General features: G+C 34.0%; 3 protein-coding genes across 3 annotated transcripts; all 3 read left to right on the plus strand.

Annotated features, from left to right (window-relative positions):
- Nucleotides 1-349: 349 nt before the first annotated feature.
- LOC115997170 (putative F-box protein At3g10240) lies at nucleotides 350-1666 on the plus strand. Its single transcript, XM_031236677.1, has one exon. It carries the CDS (start codon nucleotides 365-367, stop codon nucleotides 1637-1639), a length of 1275 nt encoding a protein of 424 aa, XP_031092537.1. The 5' UTR covers nucleotides 350-364; the 3' UTR covers nucleotides 1640-1666.
- A 1135-nt stretch (nucleotides 1667-2801) lies between these two features.
- Nucleotides 2802-6677, plus strand: LOC115996361. Its single transcript, XM_031235566.1, has 4 exons — nucleotides 2802-2899; nucleotides 5295-5740; nucleotides 5822-6086; nucleotides 6161-6677. Exons 2-3 carry the CDS (start codon nucleotides 5299-5301, stop codon nucleotides 6079-6081), a joined length of 702 nt encoding a protein of 233 aa, XP_031091426.1. The 5' UTR covers nucleotides 2802-2899; nucleotides 5295-5298; the 3' UTR covers nucleotides 6082-6086; nucleotides 6161-6677.
- Nucleotides 6678-10622: 3945 nt separating this feature from the next.
- LOC115996928 (protein RKD1-like) lies at nucleotides 10623-16566 on the plus strand. Its single transcript, XM_031236371.1, has 4 exons — nucleotides 10623-10802; nucleotides 15651-15771; nucleotides 15842-16164; nucleotides 16227-16566. The coding sequence occupies exons 1-4, from the start codon at nucleotides 10623-10625 to the stop codon at nucleotides 16542-16544; spliced, it is 942 nt and encodes a 313-aa protein (XP_031092231.1). The 3' UTR covers nucleotides 16545-16566.
- The last annotated feature ends 564 nt before the right edge of the window (nucleotides 16567-17130 follow it).

The following is a 17130-nucleotide window of genomic DNA, read 5'->3' on the forward strand; positions in this document are numbered from 1 at the left end:
ATATATTCACTCTTAATTCCCATATATAGCAAACATTAGAATTGAAATTCTCAGTAATATAATTTTATTCTTGCATTATTTCAAAAAATAATTTTATTCTTGCAAATTAAAAATTAGAATTCAAACTCTCACTTTATTCCCACATTATTCTTAATAATTTTTTTTAAAATAAAAGTAATATGATTAAATAACTATTTAGTAATTTCTATAATTTCTAAATAATTATTTAGTAGTTCTTAATATGTAAACTAGGTAAGGTAATAATAATAAAATAAGACTTTCTCGTATCATGGTAGTATATATTCATATGCATCCCTAGCGGCAGCATGCATCCTTAGCGGCAGCCTCCTCCAGAAGAGGAGCGATGAGTTCTTCAAAGATGAAATTGAGTGAATCGGCTTTAGCTTTTCTTCCAAAAGAGATCCTCGTCCAAATTCTGAGTAAACTCCCTGCCAAATCTCTGGTGCGATTCAAGTGTGTTTCTAAATTCTTTTGTTCTCTGATTGTTGATCATCCCTTTGCCGATCTACATCGCAATTGGTCCTTAACCCTTCCAAGTAGAATCAGCATTCTAATTTCTTTGCCGTTCGACCTAGAAGACGCCAGATTCCATTGTTCTGAAGAAAACCAAGGAACGCTCGCCAGATTCCATTACACAATAAATTATTCCGAAGAAAGCCAAGGAACGCTCGATGCCAATCGCCTCCTGTATATGGACCGTAATCGCAATCTCTTTGGAAAGGTTTATATAAGCTCTGCCGTGAACGGCCTGATTTGTTTCTGCTCATTCTCACGACTCGGAGACGCCATTGCTATTCACAACCTTAGTACCCGACACCATATCTCTCTTCCATCAAGCTGTCCAAGTGTTAGGCGCCCCTCCGGGAACAGTATTACCGCTTTTGGACTCTTAGGTTTTGATTCAGTCTCGAGAAGATACAAGGTGTTGAAGTCAGTACAGTTTAACGATCATGATCGCTCCTACAGGCGGCATGTTTCGATAAAGCATTGGGTTTTTACACTGGGCGTGGATGAATCATGGAGGGAGATTCATTCCTCTCCCTCCTACTATCCTTACACTTGTTTTAATAATCAATTCTATTTCCATACTAGTGTTCATATTGACGGTGTTATCTATTCCCTTAATTCCTTGAATAAAGGCGAAATAGTAGCATTTGATGTTAGGGCTGAGAATTTCCAAGCTATACCTCCTCCACCCCCATCTACTATGCCTGGATTGGTAGAAGGGCCGCCTGGGGTGGGTAGTGGTCGATCTGGATTGGTAGAGGTAGATGGTCGATTAGCTATTGTTGATCTTTTTATAAGTGCTAACCGTGACAACCTGTGGCGCTATGGTATGGCAATATGGATTTTTGAGGAATCTATGGTATGGAAGAATCAATATTTGATTTTCATTCCCATCCCATTTGAAGAGATTGATCACCATAATAAGAGAGTTTTGTTCGTTGCTACTAATCATGTTGGGGAGATTGCTGTGCTAGTGAAACATAACATATCTGTTTCTATTTTATTTTATAACTTTAGAAGACAGAGTTGGAGAAAATTTGATATATGCAAGTTGCCTATGGAGCCATCCATGTATCCTGCCATGTACTTCATTTTAGACAATGTCTTTTAATTTTATTTGATGAATACATTTGCCAAACAGCTAATATATTATTATTATTGAGAAGATTTATTTATTTATTTGATTAATACATTTTTTTGGTGTGTGTATTTTAGTTCAGTGTTGTATGTATATATTTAGTTCTTTATTACCATTTTGTTGTCTCTGCTCCCCTCTCCGCAAAAAGCTTTTGTAATATGTAAATGCTTTATTGATTTTATTATTATTAGTTTTTGTATCTTTAGAAACTGCACTTCCCATTTTTAGAAAAGCATGTATGCTCTTGTAGTAGAATAACCTTTTACTACACTATTGGATGGCTAATCTTTGATTCTTTGTGGTGGATGTTCTGTGAAATTGCAGTTATAAATGGATTGTCTTCTCCAGGTGCACTCAATCCCTTTCATTTCTTACTTGGCAAATATGCATTTTGGTAGTTGAGTTAGTGGCTTTTCAACAAATGAAAAACAAAATAGGAGGGTGTGTTACTAATTGGAAATTTTCTCTAATTTTATGAAAATTTTGAAAACTGGAAAACAGAAAACATGTTTACCAGTTTTCTATTTTGAAAATAAGAAATAATTTTTCAGTTTTCAAGAAAACTGAAACACTATAAAAAACTGTTTTCTAAATGAAAAACAGAACCAACTATCAGACTATATGTCATAATATAAACATTGGGTATTAAATATAATATTTTCAAATATTTATTTAAATATAAACATTGGTATTAACATATTCGTGCAATGTGCCTGTAAAACTAGTAATACACATAACCTTCAAACTGTGTATCAAAACTATATATTGGACCAGGGTTCACAATAACACTAACCCTGATCCATGCCAAATTTAAACAATTATTATTGTGTAGATCATACTATCAAATAATGTACATTCAATATAAAAATAATGTACTTTTAGTATATTAAAATGTACATTGTACTCAGGGGATGTACATTATTTGTGTACTAAATATACATTATTTTGTATAATGTATATTCAATACACAAATAATATACATTTAATACTCCATATATTAAAAATGTATTTTTTGTTATCGTCCACCCAATAATTTGCCAAAGTTAAATACGTATGTTGTGAATGTATTTATATCACTAGGTACGGCCCAGGGCCCAGGCCTGAAAGGATAAAAAAAAAAAAAAACACACACACGCACTCTCTAAACTGCAGCTTGCTGGCTCACTCCCTTCCCCTCTCTCTCTCTCTCTCGCTCTCTCAAAAACAGCTGTTGCCTGTCGCCGCGATTCTCAGGTAATCTTGGTTGCTATTTACAATTTTTCAAGTTCGTTTTAGTAAGCGTTTTAGGTTTTATGCATTTGAAGAATTTATTTCTGTTATTTATTTTCATTTATAATTTGTTTCGTTTTACACTTAGTACACATTTACACAATTTTATTCCAGTTCATCTTTTCGCGATCGCAGATCTTCTGTGCTCTTTATTATTTCTTCTTATTTATTTAGTGTTTTTGTTTGTTTTTTTTTTTCAGTTCTAGTGTAATCAGTGCATTTTTCGCCATGGCAGAATTCTCAATTGTTTGGTTGCTTCTCAGTTAGTCTAGCGAATTTTTAGGTAATGTTAGTGCGTGTTCACATTTGTTATTACTGGAATTTCTTCCAGTTTGATTGGTGCTCTTTATTAATGTTGAAGTTCATAATAATTTAGATCATAGCTATGTTGAAGTTCATAATAAGTTGAAGTTCATAATAATTTAGATCATAGCTATGTTGAAGTTCATAATAATTTATTGGAAAAAGTGTCAAATAGGCCACTGAACTTATGGCTTTTGTGCAATTGGGCCATTGAACTTAAAAAGTGTGCAATTCAACCATCAAACAAGCAAAATTTGTGCAATTGGATCATTTTTACAAAAATTTTCTGGTAAAATCCAATTATATTACTAACATATATGTATTAAGAGTGACATTTTCTTCTACCATACTAGTTGGGAGTCAATATTGAAATGTTTTTAACTCAAATTGAATTAAAATATTTTGTAAAAATGGTCCAATTGCACAAATTTTGCTTGTTTGATAGTTGAATTGCACACTTTTTAAGTTCAATGGCCCAATTGCACCAAAACGGTAAGTTCAATGGCCTATTTGACACTTTTTCCTAATTTATTATGTTGAAGTTCATAATAAGTTGGTAAGCCTCCAAACTTGTTTAGTGAGCATAGCTATGTTGAAGTTCCTCAAGTTCCGAAACCCATTCCACCCCAGTCTTTGGGAATACATAATCTGTCCTAAGATTTCCAATGAATGCCACTGCTATTCCATCTCCGATTTCCCCTCCACCAATAAAAATAAAAATTCATAATAATTTCGATCTCTTTAATGGTCTCCTCTTTAGATAAGAGAAAAACACCATGGCATAGGAGAGGATAGCTTGAATAATGCTCTTAAGTAGAACTTCTCTCCCCGCCTTAGAAAGCATTCTCTGGCTCCAACCTCTAATTCTTCCCAAGATTTTATCCTTTAAAGACACCCAAAATCTATCTCTTATTCCTGCCCACCACCATAGGTAAACCCAGATAGTTCCCCTTCCCTTCACCCCTGCTAACCCCCAAGGTATTGTTTACTCTCTCCCTCATATCCTCCTCAACATTTCCACTAAAACAGATAGAGGATTTGTTGAAGTTTATGATCTGTCCAGAAGCAGTGGCGTATTGGTTAAGTAGATTCTTCAGGTTGACAGATTCAGTCAGGTTTGCTTTGAAGAAAATGTAGCTATCGTTTACAAAGAATAAATTGGAAATGGTAGGAGCCGACCTAGCCACAGAAATGCCACGCATTTTTCCTTTCCTTTCAAAGTCCCTCAGAAGGGCACTAAAACATTCAGCTGCAAGGAGGAATAAGTACGGTGAAAATGGATCGCCCTGGTGTAGACCTCTTTTGGGAACAATGGGACCTATCTTGTCCCCTTGATTCAGCACAAAGTATTGAACAATTGATATGCAATGCATAATCAGCTTAACCCATCTCTCCACAAACCCCAACTTAAGCATAATAGCACGAAGCAAAGGCCATTCCACTCTGTCATATGCCTTGCTCATGTTGAGCTTTAGGGCAGAAAAACCAACCTTGCCTTTAGTTTTACGCTTCAAAAAATGCTGCATCTCATAAGCCACCATAATGTTGTCTGTAATGAGTCTACCTGGTACAAAGGCACTCTGATTTTCAGATATCAAACAATTCAGGATAGGCTTAAGTATATTGGCTATGGCTTTAGTAACAATCTTGTAGACCACATTGCAGAGTGCAATGGGTCTAAGTTCAGCCATTGTTTACACGTTTTACTGCAATCTGTTCTTACTGTTGCTATATGTTGAATTGCAATTTATAATCTTTTATTTATTTGTGAGTTCTTTATGTATACATTTTACTTCAATCTGTTCTTATTGTTGCTATATGTTGAATTTCAATTTATAATTTCCTTTTATTTATTTGTGAGTTCTTTAGTACATGTTTTACTGCATTTGAATAGTTTAGTACACTAGAAGAAAATGTTCTAGTCAATCTGTTCTTATTGTTGCTATATGTTGGATTGCAATTTATAATTTCCTTTTATTTATTTGTGAGTTCTTTTAGTACACTTTTTACTGCATTGGAAGAAAATGTTCTTACTTAGTCAATCTGTTTATTTCAGCACTATGCCAGGATTTGATATGATTACTGCTCGCATTCGTGATTCGTTTCGATCTTCTCGAAGACCAGATCACGTTATTTCTGTCTTGGAGAATAATGAGATGGTGACAGTTGGATGGGTAGAGACACATGTATTTGTACAGATCCCTCATGAGCGCGTTCTCATCACTCTTTTTCACCCCGTGAATGGAGGGTATCCTTTGAGTAGTGAGGAGGATGAGCCGATGGTTGAGAATGTGGACGACCTTGTGTATGCGCCCCTCTACGAGGGTACACCCCCCACGAGGGATCAACCCTCCACCTCTGAGTCACATGCCTTCGTTGTCCACTTTGGTCACATGGAAAAAGTGTTTGACATGTTGAAGGAGCATGAACATGTCAATTTTAGAATAGTGGGACCAGAAGCATATAATCCGGCAGATCTACACGTTCTTGCACGGATTACTTGTACGTCATAACCCATTCAATTTAGTATACATTATGTGTGCTTTAAAAATATATAATACTTATCCAATTCTTTTGTTACAGATAGAAATATGTTCGATATACATCGCAGGGATCAGATCTACATGCACGTTCAAGACCAGGTCGATGTCCCCCAATCTATATGGCACGGAATTCATTATCACCAAAATTTGCTTTTTCACATCACTTGTGAGAGTTTGCGCTCCCTTTTTCATAGTTTTCGACTACTTAGCGAGGGCAAGAGAACATTACTAGGATGCTCATTTCTAAGCGTGGCATTGAGCTGCGTGCTAGGGAGCTCCCTAGCAGGATTATGCATATAGTACCGGTAAGGATAATATTAAATATTAAATTTTAATTTTTTTTTTGTATAATTAACATTTAGTTTTGCTTTGTATGTAGGTGGATGTGGGCGAGGGAGAGGTCGAGTATACGGTTTCATCCACTGTCTTGGACCCGCTGCTTAGGATTTTCAGCGGGGGAAATGCTACCTTCTATGCCTTGGATGGTCCAAGTTTATTGGTGAAGGTTTCTCTCCATGGAGAAGATTGTACAGTTACTGTGCTATTTCAGGGAGAAGATTAGATTAAACAATTTTCTCCTCATATAGCTTTACTCTGTACTTTGGTCACTGAACATGGTTTAGTCAGTTACCCAACTCAGGCTTCTGTACTCAGACTTTCATTCAACCTCCTCCTTACCTTAGTAGACCAGAACAACCACTCGCTCGCGGCACACTTTCTATATCAATATCACGATTTGATGTAAATGCGCTATATCCAATTCTTTTATATACCCACATGGGATCCTCCCTGAAACTCTTGCCTAATCAAAGGGGACATAATAGGTTGAAGGAACCTTGCCCACAAGAGTATGGCATTTCTACGAGTTAATGAAAGGATTTTGTTTCATTCGATTATATGCCTTCTAATGTTTGCTTCATTCCTATGGATGGCAATTTCAATCCGCCCCGCGGATAATCACCCGAATCCACCCCGCATGGATCGGGTTTTTTTGGGTGATAGTGGGTGGTGGGTCGGGGGTGGATCTTTAAAATGTAAACCCGCGGTGGGTCGGGTTGGATTCGGGTTTTATGTACAAAACCCGCCTAGCACCCCACCCGACCCACCATGTGTGTATACATATATATATAATAGTAAAATAAGTAGTACTAGTATATAGTTAATTATAAAAGTTTCAATAATTTTGGTAACTTTTTAGTATTTTTATATCTAAACTACTAAATTTATTTTTTTAAATTAACAATTTAGTTATTATATTATAATATTTCTATCATTTTATGTTTTAGTATTACTAATGAATTTTATTGTTTAATTATGTCTAAGTAATTTTGATACTCCGTATTATTTTATGAAAAATAATAATAAATTGATAAGTGGTGGGTACCCGTAGTGGGCACCCGCACCTGGTGGGGGTGGGGATGGATTCTAAAAAAGTTCACCCGATCCGGGTTGGGGGTGGGGGTGGGTGGAGAAAATAAAAGGTGGATCGGGTGATGGATGTAGCCCTCCCCGACCCACACCCGACCCATTGCCATCCCTATTCATTCCTAACTCTAATAAGGGGATGTTTGGTTCAGGTAATAAGATTACCTCCACGAAGGTAATGTGAGATTTTGAGAATGTAAGATTATCTTAAGTGTTTGATTTGAATTGTGAAATATAATACTATTACTTTGTTTGGTTAAAGGTTATATTTTAAGTTATATGAATTGTGCCGCCCACACTGTTGCGAGGGAGGCCTTTTCTCGGTCAGGCTGCGGAGAATGTTTTGACATTCCACCTTCTTATCTTGTAAATTGTTTGAATTATGATTTAATGAATTAAGTCTTTTTCTTCAATATATATATAATTTGTGTGTGTATTTTTTTATTTATACGTATGCATGTATATCGATGCTTAATATTAAAAAAATAAATATATAAATATACACATGTCTATTTAATTATATAAACATATATTTATTATTAGGAAAAATGTCAAATAGGCCACTGAATTTTTACACATTGTGCAATTGAACCATCGAACAAAAAAAAAGTGCAATTGAACCATTAAAAATTCAAAAATTGTGCAAATAACATTTTTTACAGGTTACTTCCAAGTGTCCCATAAATATGATGTCATAATGTCAAATTATATGTAAAAAAATTATTTTAATTATTATTTTTAAAAATTTAAAAAAAAAATTAAAGAAATTTCAAATGAATGTTCGTCTACTGTGGATAAGGGGAGGCACTGCCTCTAAACACCATTGCTTGCATGAGTTGCATCACCATAGCCCAAAACACAACTCAAAGGGCAGATAAACAGTTTTTTTTTAAAAAAAAAAAAAAAAAGGCAGATAAACAGTACATTTCTGGTTTCAAAAAAAAAAAAAAACAGTACATTTCAGTTCTTGGTGCAATTAGGAAAAAGTTTAAAAAAAAAAAAACATTTCTAGTATACTCTTTTGACTTGTGGAGACTATTCATTCAAAGGATTAGAAACGATGAAATAACCCTTCTTTTGAATTTTTTTTTTAATAAATTTGTTTTTTTTAATTGTTAAAAATAATAATTAAAAATAATTTGCACTATTTTTGAGTTTTTAATGTTCTAATTGCACACTTTTTTGTTCGATGGTTCAATTGCACAATGTGCAAAAGTTCAGTGGCCTATTTGACACGTGTTTATTATTATTATTATTATTATTATTATTATTATTATTACTCCCCCGTTTATGTGTCTGGTTCGATTAACGAGGCTTGATTGAAGTTATTTCTATTCTAATTTTTCATAATATTAAGTTTAATATTAATATATAAAATTTATATATTTAGAAACTACACTAAAAGTACTATTAAACACAACAAATCAAATTTAAAAACAAGTAAAAAATATTAAAGAAAATAAACAAAGAAGAAATAGTTGATTTGACCAATAGTAAGTAGGACAGATAAAATGAGACAAAGTGAATATTATATAAGGATCAGTTAACAAATGACAAAGTTAGAATAATTCAAGGTAGTCTAATATTAATTAAAAAAAATGGGGGTAATCACATTACTGTTAGATCAGCTTTGACGTAATATAACATTATCAGATAATCTCATAACTTGAATCAAACAAGGTAATATAACACAATCGTTATACCCTACACCACGGTGTACATAGCAATGTGCACCATGAACGTAAAACGACGTCGTTTCGATGTTAGTGGACGTGGACGCGAATGACTCCAAGGAATTCATTATCTATAATACACATAACCATTATCTAGAATACACAGAACGTTTGCCTAGAATATACAGAATGTTTGTCCAGAATACACAGAATATTGACACAAAATACACAGAATTCATCCTCCTAAACATTCGAATGCACAAACACATCACAACATGTGTTAATAACATGAATACACAGAATATTGACACAAAATACACAGAATTAATCCTCCTAAACATTCGAATGCACAAACACATCACAACATGTGTTACTAACATGAATACACAGAACGGTTGCCTAGAATACACAGAATGATTGCCTGGAATACACAGAATATTAACATAAATACAGACACCGACCGAACCGGAAAACGTAATTTCCAAAAAAAGAAAGGTTTGTTTACAATGCTCAAAACGACGTCGTTTACGTACGTGGTGCGCATTGCTATGTGCACCATGGTGCACGGTATAATTTGCCAATATAACATTACCAGACTCAGATTATTGATTACTTAAGTAATTTAGGCCAAACATGGTCCATTAAATTTTTTAAAAAAATAAAATAAAATTAGGCCTACCTTCATGGACCAGTTTTTTTTTTAAGGGTCAATTTTTGTGATCTATTTATCCTCATGTTTTATTTTATCTAATTTTTATTACAAATTATATTATTACTTAAATTATTAATTATTAATATTGGCTAATAAGGTGATTTTTGCATTACACCTTTATTTGAATTCATATGCATATAATGTTTACATCCGGTGTACACTCCCACGTGGAAGGAAGTGAGTTTGAGCTTCAGTGGAGGCAGCTGACCAGCTGCTGACTCTTAGTGTTTCAGTAGGTTGAGAAAGTAGCATGAACAGATACTACATTGTAACAGAGTCAGCAGTACTCAAAAAAATATGAATATAATGTTTACATCCGCATACTACATTTATTATTATCTTTTATTATGCGAATTATAAAATTAGGTTTTAGATTTACAACATCAAGTTTAGCCAGAATTAGTGAATATTTTTTTGAACACTATAGATTATGGTTGCCATCACGAAACGTGAATTCACCGAGCTTGACCTGGATGGAAGCAATTATTTGGCATGGGCACTGGATGTTGAGATTTATCTCACATCAACATAATTACAACACACAATCATTGAAAACTCCCCGAGCGATGACGCTCAGAAAGCCAAGGTCCTAATTTTCCTCCACCACCACCTCAACCATGACCTCAAGAATGAGTACCTCACTGAAAAAGACCCCAATGCTCTTTGGAAATCCCTTAAAGATCATTTTGACCAGCAGACATCATTAGTCCTACCTCAAGCACAATTCGACTTGTTAAATCTTCGATTTTAGGATTTTAAATCAGTGATCGAATATAATTCAGCTTTACACAAGGTCGTATCTCAGCTCAAGCTCTGTAAGCAGGACATTTCATATACAGACTTGATAGGAAAAATCTTTGTCCACATTTCATGCTAATAATCTTGTACTCAGCAGCAGTACAGGGCCAAAAACTATTCTAAGCATTCAGAGCTGATCTCGGCATTACTGGTTGCTGAAAAACACAACCAATTGTTGATGCGTAACCACAATGCACGCACAACCGGCACTGCACCTATACCTGGAATACACAATGTTGCCCAATCGACCAACAATCGGAGGGGGCGTGATCAAGGGCGAGGAAGAGGTCACAGTAGGGGTCCAAAGCGAGGTGGCAGAAGCGGAGCTAATAACGATGATTCCTGAACCCAGAATAGGCAACCCGAAAATCAAGATCATCGAGGACAACAAAATACATCCAATTATAACTCTGGCTAGTCACAAGTCTGTTATAAGTGTCACAGTCCAAAACATTTGGTCGAAGCCTATCAGAAGATGATACACCAAAATAATGAGCAGAAGACAAACGAATCCTCTCAAGTGTCACTGTCCAAAACATTTGGTTGAAGCCTATCAGAAGATGATACACCAAAATAATGAGCAAAAGACAAACGAATCCTCTCAAGCTACATTACCTGAAGCAAACGCCCTACTTAATTTGAATGATGACTTATTGGGCGATGAACTTGCGGATTATGGAGACCAAGCATGAATATTTTACCCTTTTTCAAACATTTTCTTGTTATTTTATGCATGTGTGAAAGACATTATATTGTTTTTGAATAATGCCTTATCTATGAATAAACTTTGGTTTATTTTCCCTTATACCTGATACGTGATTTCAAAATCATACACTTCCCAACTCTATTTTGCCACAACGCCACGATGGCGTATCCCTAGATGCCATCAAATACACATTGGTTGTACGCCTCCGTCAGTTGTCTAAATATCTAGAGCACATGACAAGAGATCGATAGATACACTAATTTCATAATTTCTTAAGATCATTTCACGGCATTAGGGGGAGATATAAATCCAAATTTAATAAGAATGCCGAGAAATTCCACGAAATGGAATGATCTTCATTAGAACCATGTATTGAGTTAAGACTGGACTGGAAGTTTGTAAAATAATTTGCAACTGTTTGCCAATCATATCTATTTCATAAAAGAGTGATTAGGTCCCATAATATTTTTCAAATTGGACCATATATACTTACCAATGTAAGAATCCACAAGAACTAGATCTAGTAAAGAGTTCTGTCACTCTCAAAAAATCTTAAAGAGTTGTGAGGTAAAGAACAATTGCAGCAAACAACAAAAGCGCAAAGTAGAGAACAAACTATAAAGAAATCAAATAAAAAAATTTAAGAGAGATATCGGTGAGAATATGAATTAAACGACGGATAAAGCATCAAGGGAGTTAGATTTACTTCTTTACTACTAGTATTATTGTTATTGTTATTGTTATTATTATTATTAAAACCAAACAAAGTTCGGTTCAGTTTGATTTTTACTAAACTATTCGGTTCGGAAAAACCGAACCAAATTGCCCACCCCTAGGTTATATAGGTTCAAACTTGTGCTCAAATTAAGCTGAAAAAAAAAATAAAAAAGAAAAGAAAATACCAATTTTGGTCACACGACTATTAGCAAAATGACAATTTTAGTCCACATGTTTAATTTTTACCAAATTTGAGTATGAATAAATTGATTTAAGTCCTAAAATCGATCAAAATTCGTAATTTTCCTCCTCATTTCACCTTAATTTGAGGAGAAAAATTGTGAACTGTGATCGATCTTAGAGTTTAAATATCTTTATTCATGCTAATAGTCATGGGACCAAAATTGCTATTTGCTAAAAAAAAAAAACATAAATATGATTCATTAGGATATTGTGGGCTTTGTGGCTGTGATGAGGATGCGTAATTACTGTTGAACAATTACATTTTATTTTTAAATGATCAAATATGCTTATTAACTTTATAAGAGAAGTAAGTAGAATTTTAGTAGAAATTATAATTTTTCTTAGGAGTTCTAATTAGTATTTACGAATCATGAATTGATTTTCAAAATTCTAAAATTAAAGAGTTAAATTAATTTAATTTCAAAGCGGAGTTGCAAGATGATTTGAAATTAAATTCGTAAATATTGTAATCAATCTATACTTTATACGTGCAATTTCAACATATTCAGTAAAATTTGAAGTGGAGTAGAAATTAATTTTTTTTTTATCAGAATATGAATACATATCCGTAGTATTTTCCTTGCAAAATAAATAGTCCTTGTTATAAAATATGAATATTAACTATGATATTCTGAAGAAACTAAATGAAGAATCTAGAGATGGAGAAGGAGGAAGAAGCATTCATTTATGATTCTGGGATAGATTTTACAAAGAGTTTGAGGGGGTATTTATAGTGCCCGAAATTGTATAATCAAATATTAAATGTACAGTAACAGACATATAATTGAGCTAGTTTAAATGGATAAGCTGAAGCCTAAAAGGATAAGCTGCGCCCGGAGATCCCGTGTTCGATTCCTGTAGGCTTCACCTAGTTTTGTTGTTTTGTTGCTCAAGACTTTCAGCAGGCAGTTATATACGTATAGACATAACATCAACAACAATAGTGTATGCGGTTCAATGGATTGACTCCCAATATATGAACAAGAGATCAAGGGCTCGAATCCTTGCTTGGACATCCACCATTTTCCTTTTATTTCATAACACTCCCCCTTGGATGTCCAAAGGATGAACACTATATTGCCTCGTTAAAAACTTTGAGTAAGGGAAAAAGAGTACAATATGTGCTCCCCCTGATAAAGACATCATTGAAGATCAAGAAAAATTTTGAGATGATGCCATACTGATTAATAACGTTCTCCATTGGCCATCATCTTATCATACTCATGCCTCATTAAAAACCTCGCTAAAAAAACCCTGTGGGAAAAACCTAGCCGAGGGAAAAAGAGTACATGGTATGTCTAATTATGTATTACACTGGTTGCCTCATTAAAAACCTTACGCTAAGAAAACCCAGTGGGAAAAAAACTTAGCTAAGGGAAAAAGAGTACAACCATAACCCCATCATAAACTTCAGGGCATAATATTCGTGATTCATTATGCTCCCCCTGAAGATAACATTTTACAAATCCCTTATTTTACACTTCCAAAATGTAGAGGGATTTTGTGAACAATTATGTTCAACTATCAATGGGGTGAATATATTTCATAATAAGTGTGTGACTCTTTTTAGAGCTCACGTGGGTATATTACTGACATCATCATGTCTAGTCAATTTTCATAACATTATTCTTATTGTCCTCTTATAGAACAATGGTGTAAATGATAGTATAACCAATTTTTGGGACTTGGCATCACAGGGATATAATAATAGTCAATATCCGGGTAACCCATTATATATTGGCTTGTCTAAGTAGCCAACCAGAATCATTTATGGGCTAACTGGTGTATAAATTCCTTTTTAAGGAAATACTCGATCTTTCAAGTCGAGATAATATTTAGCTTTCACATACAAACTTTTCATTTCAAAATCCCCGTCTTTAGACATGAGCTAACATCATTAAGCTCTTTATATATTGATGTTTATACCATCAATATTGACTGAGATGTTTATTAGTAACTCTTTATTGAACACACAATGGCACATATTATTCCTTCTTCACGAGGATAATAACTCCATTTGCAACTCTTTAAAGAGTACATAATGACACATAATATGTTCATATTTATATTCCTTCTTCAGAAGGAAAAATACTCAGTCTGTTTCAGGTCATATATAAACCTTAAAATCCATCATGGATTTTCAAATATACTGTCCAATGACCCATATTTATGCGGTCATGACATTTATCATATATATATTCCAATGACCCATTTTATGCGGTCATGATATTCATTAACTGCATATTATTCACTGCCAATGATATTAATTAGCGAAACTTATTACCATCTATTTATGACAAGAATATGGGAGAGTATATCATTATGGGTATCTGTGTAAACCCATGAGCTCCAAGCCTCGCCTTTTATCACATCATTATTCTCTTTCGTACCAACACCTATTCATGGTGTGTACATAATTTAGAGAATAGCGAGCTGAGCTATTTGCCTTCCTTAATTGCTCATTTTATTTATCAAATGATTAGGCCAATTCTTATGCCTAACTCTGGATCCAGATAGAGCAATTATAAAGGCAATTGAGTTGTCGACAACATTTTCATAAATTTCTCCCATAACCATAATAATTCATGGCAATTTCAAAATCAACCAGATGATAACCATTTCCCATCAATATTCAAATCTGGTCGTTTTGCATCCCAATATTAATTATTTGGTGCACCACTGGGTATTTCGTCCTTTGACAAATGTCTCTTTTAGACATCATTGATAGGTATATCAATAGATATATATTTGGCAGGAATTAATAATCTACTGAACATTGAGTTCAGTCAATCTAGTATGTGGATTTTTGAAGATCTTATCATTTCATGAAATTTTCTCGGCATTCAAATTTTTAAAATAATTTGGGCTACATATCTCCCCCTAATGCCGTGAAATGATCTTCATGCAGTCAGCGTATCAAATGATCTTTTATCATGGGCTCTAGGTTTTTATACAATACATGGATATTTATAATCAACATGTATACCTAGCTTTATTTAATAGCCCGTAGAGATACGCAATGATGTGATAATAAAATAGACTGCATATTAATAAAACACAGATTTGGGAAATGTTTAATTTTCACCACGTACTAGATATAAATAGGGGGGTATTCATTATATGCAGTATGTCAGATTTCATAAACAGTAATATATCAAATTAGACTCCCATATAAATTGAAAATTTTCATTTAAGCATGCTTCATAAAATAATCATGCAAATAGGGAGACTACTGTCTATTAATATTATTTCAAACCTGATTTATCAATATTTAGCCCAAATCAATAGTAGCCCCGACAAATCAGTATTCCCTAAAGATGTTTGAAAACCGCAATTGTTGTAAACAGAAAGATGCAGTAATTGTTATCTTTTCACGGGAATCACGGGACAACCGACTTTGAAATACTCAATCGGTTTAAACAGTATTAGCATTCTAATGCCGATTGCTCATTGCTATAAATTCATTATTCGTTTTTCCCTTTTGCCATTCTATCGCTCATATTCACTTCTGAGCATTTCCCGTTCTAGACTTATTACTCTGTTACTTCTTTTGCACTTTTTGCAAATGGCAAATACTACCCATTCCTCATCTTAGGATAATTCTTCCTTTTGGGATGAGATTCACCTATCACCGTTAAGGGATAGTGCACAGAGTACAGATCATACTTCTGTGGGAGGTATTGAGAATGCTCCACTAGAATTGAACGAGATAGTTGGTAAGGGTTCAACCATTTTCTAGAATTCTTATTCTATAAGTGTGATATTAACTTATAGCTTTTAATGTAGGTACTGCAGTTACAGATGTTGTGGCTGCAGACCAAAGCAATACTGTAGTGGTAGAGGAAGATAATACCATTACAGCGGTAGATGTAGCAAATATAAATGCCAATGTATTTATTGGGAGAAAGAGGACTAGAAGAACCTTTTGTGATACTACCACATTAACATTTGAAATGTTTTCTAAATATTTCTATTTAACTGCTGATCAAGCTGCAGAAGAAATGCAGGTCGGGAGAGCAACTTTCAAGAAAAAATGTAGGGAAGTAGGGATTGCCTACTGGCCTTATAGGAAACTTGTGAGTTTGGACAGGCTATTAGCAAATGTCCAGGTAATTTCTAATTTTCTTTCAACTTGATATTATTGAAGTAGGTTTAACAATTTGTGGTGTAGGAATTCGGTGAAATCAAAGATCAAGCTGAACTGCAAAGGGTAATAAAGGGGCTAGAAGATGAGAAGAAAGCGATTCTACAGAATCCAAACATAGAGTTGGCTGAGGCAACAACAAGACTCAGAGACAAATGTGACAGGAATAGTTCTAAAAAGAGAAGGTATATAGATCCGACAGCTATTCCTTCAACTATTCCTGAGAGTTCATCACAAGCTCCTATATTTCCTGATATTCCTGAATTAGCACCAGAGGACATACAGGAAGTACTCGCTATGTTAGATGAAGATGTTCCTCCTCCCAATAATACTACTGACAATTAAAATTATATGTCTTATTGTTCATCTTCCTCATCAACTTGATATACTATAGCGTATATGAAAACATATATAATGTATATGATATGAAAAATAAAGCATATACATAATTTAAAGAGCAATAATATGGCAAACCAAAGTGGAATAAGAAGTAAGGCATATAAAATTCCACATAATCTCATAAAGATTGTCAACATAGATTTAATCAAAACTAAAGCAATTAAAGTGAAGATCACTTCACTTTTATAATAGGATGTCAATCCAATCCATTTTCTCAATTTATGAGAAATCATCATCATCAGTATTATCATCACATATTCAGGATGATTTAATCAGTCGTGCCAAATTATAAAATAATACAAATCAGTAAACTTTTAGTTTACAATAAGATTGGTTTTAATGGCACTCATTATAGTGCAATATAAACATGAGGAAAAACAGGGGAATTTTTCAATACACATTTCTTCCCTGATATTGCCTTTGTAATTTAAAGAAATTCTCAATTCCTTTATTTTATAGTCTCAACATGACATTAGTCATTACAAACATTCAAATTCAATAAATTTTATGAGACTTCGGAGGGAACAATGCA

This window comes from Ipomoea triloba, chromosome 11, assembly GCF_003576645.1.
Source record: "Ipomoea triloba cultivar NCNSP0323 chromosome 11, ASM357664v1".
Classification (NCBI taxonomy): domain Eukaryota; kingdom Viridiplantae; phylum Streptophyta; class Magnoliopsida; order Solanales; family Convolvulaceae; genus Ipomoea; species Ipomoea triloba.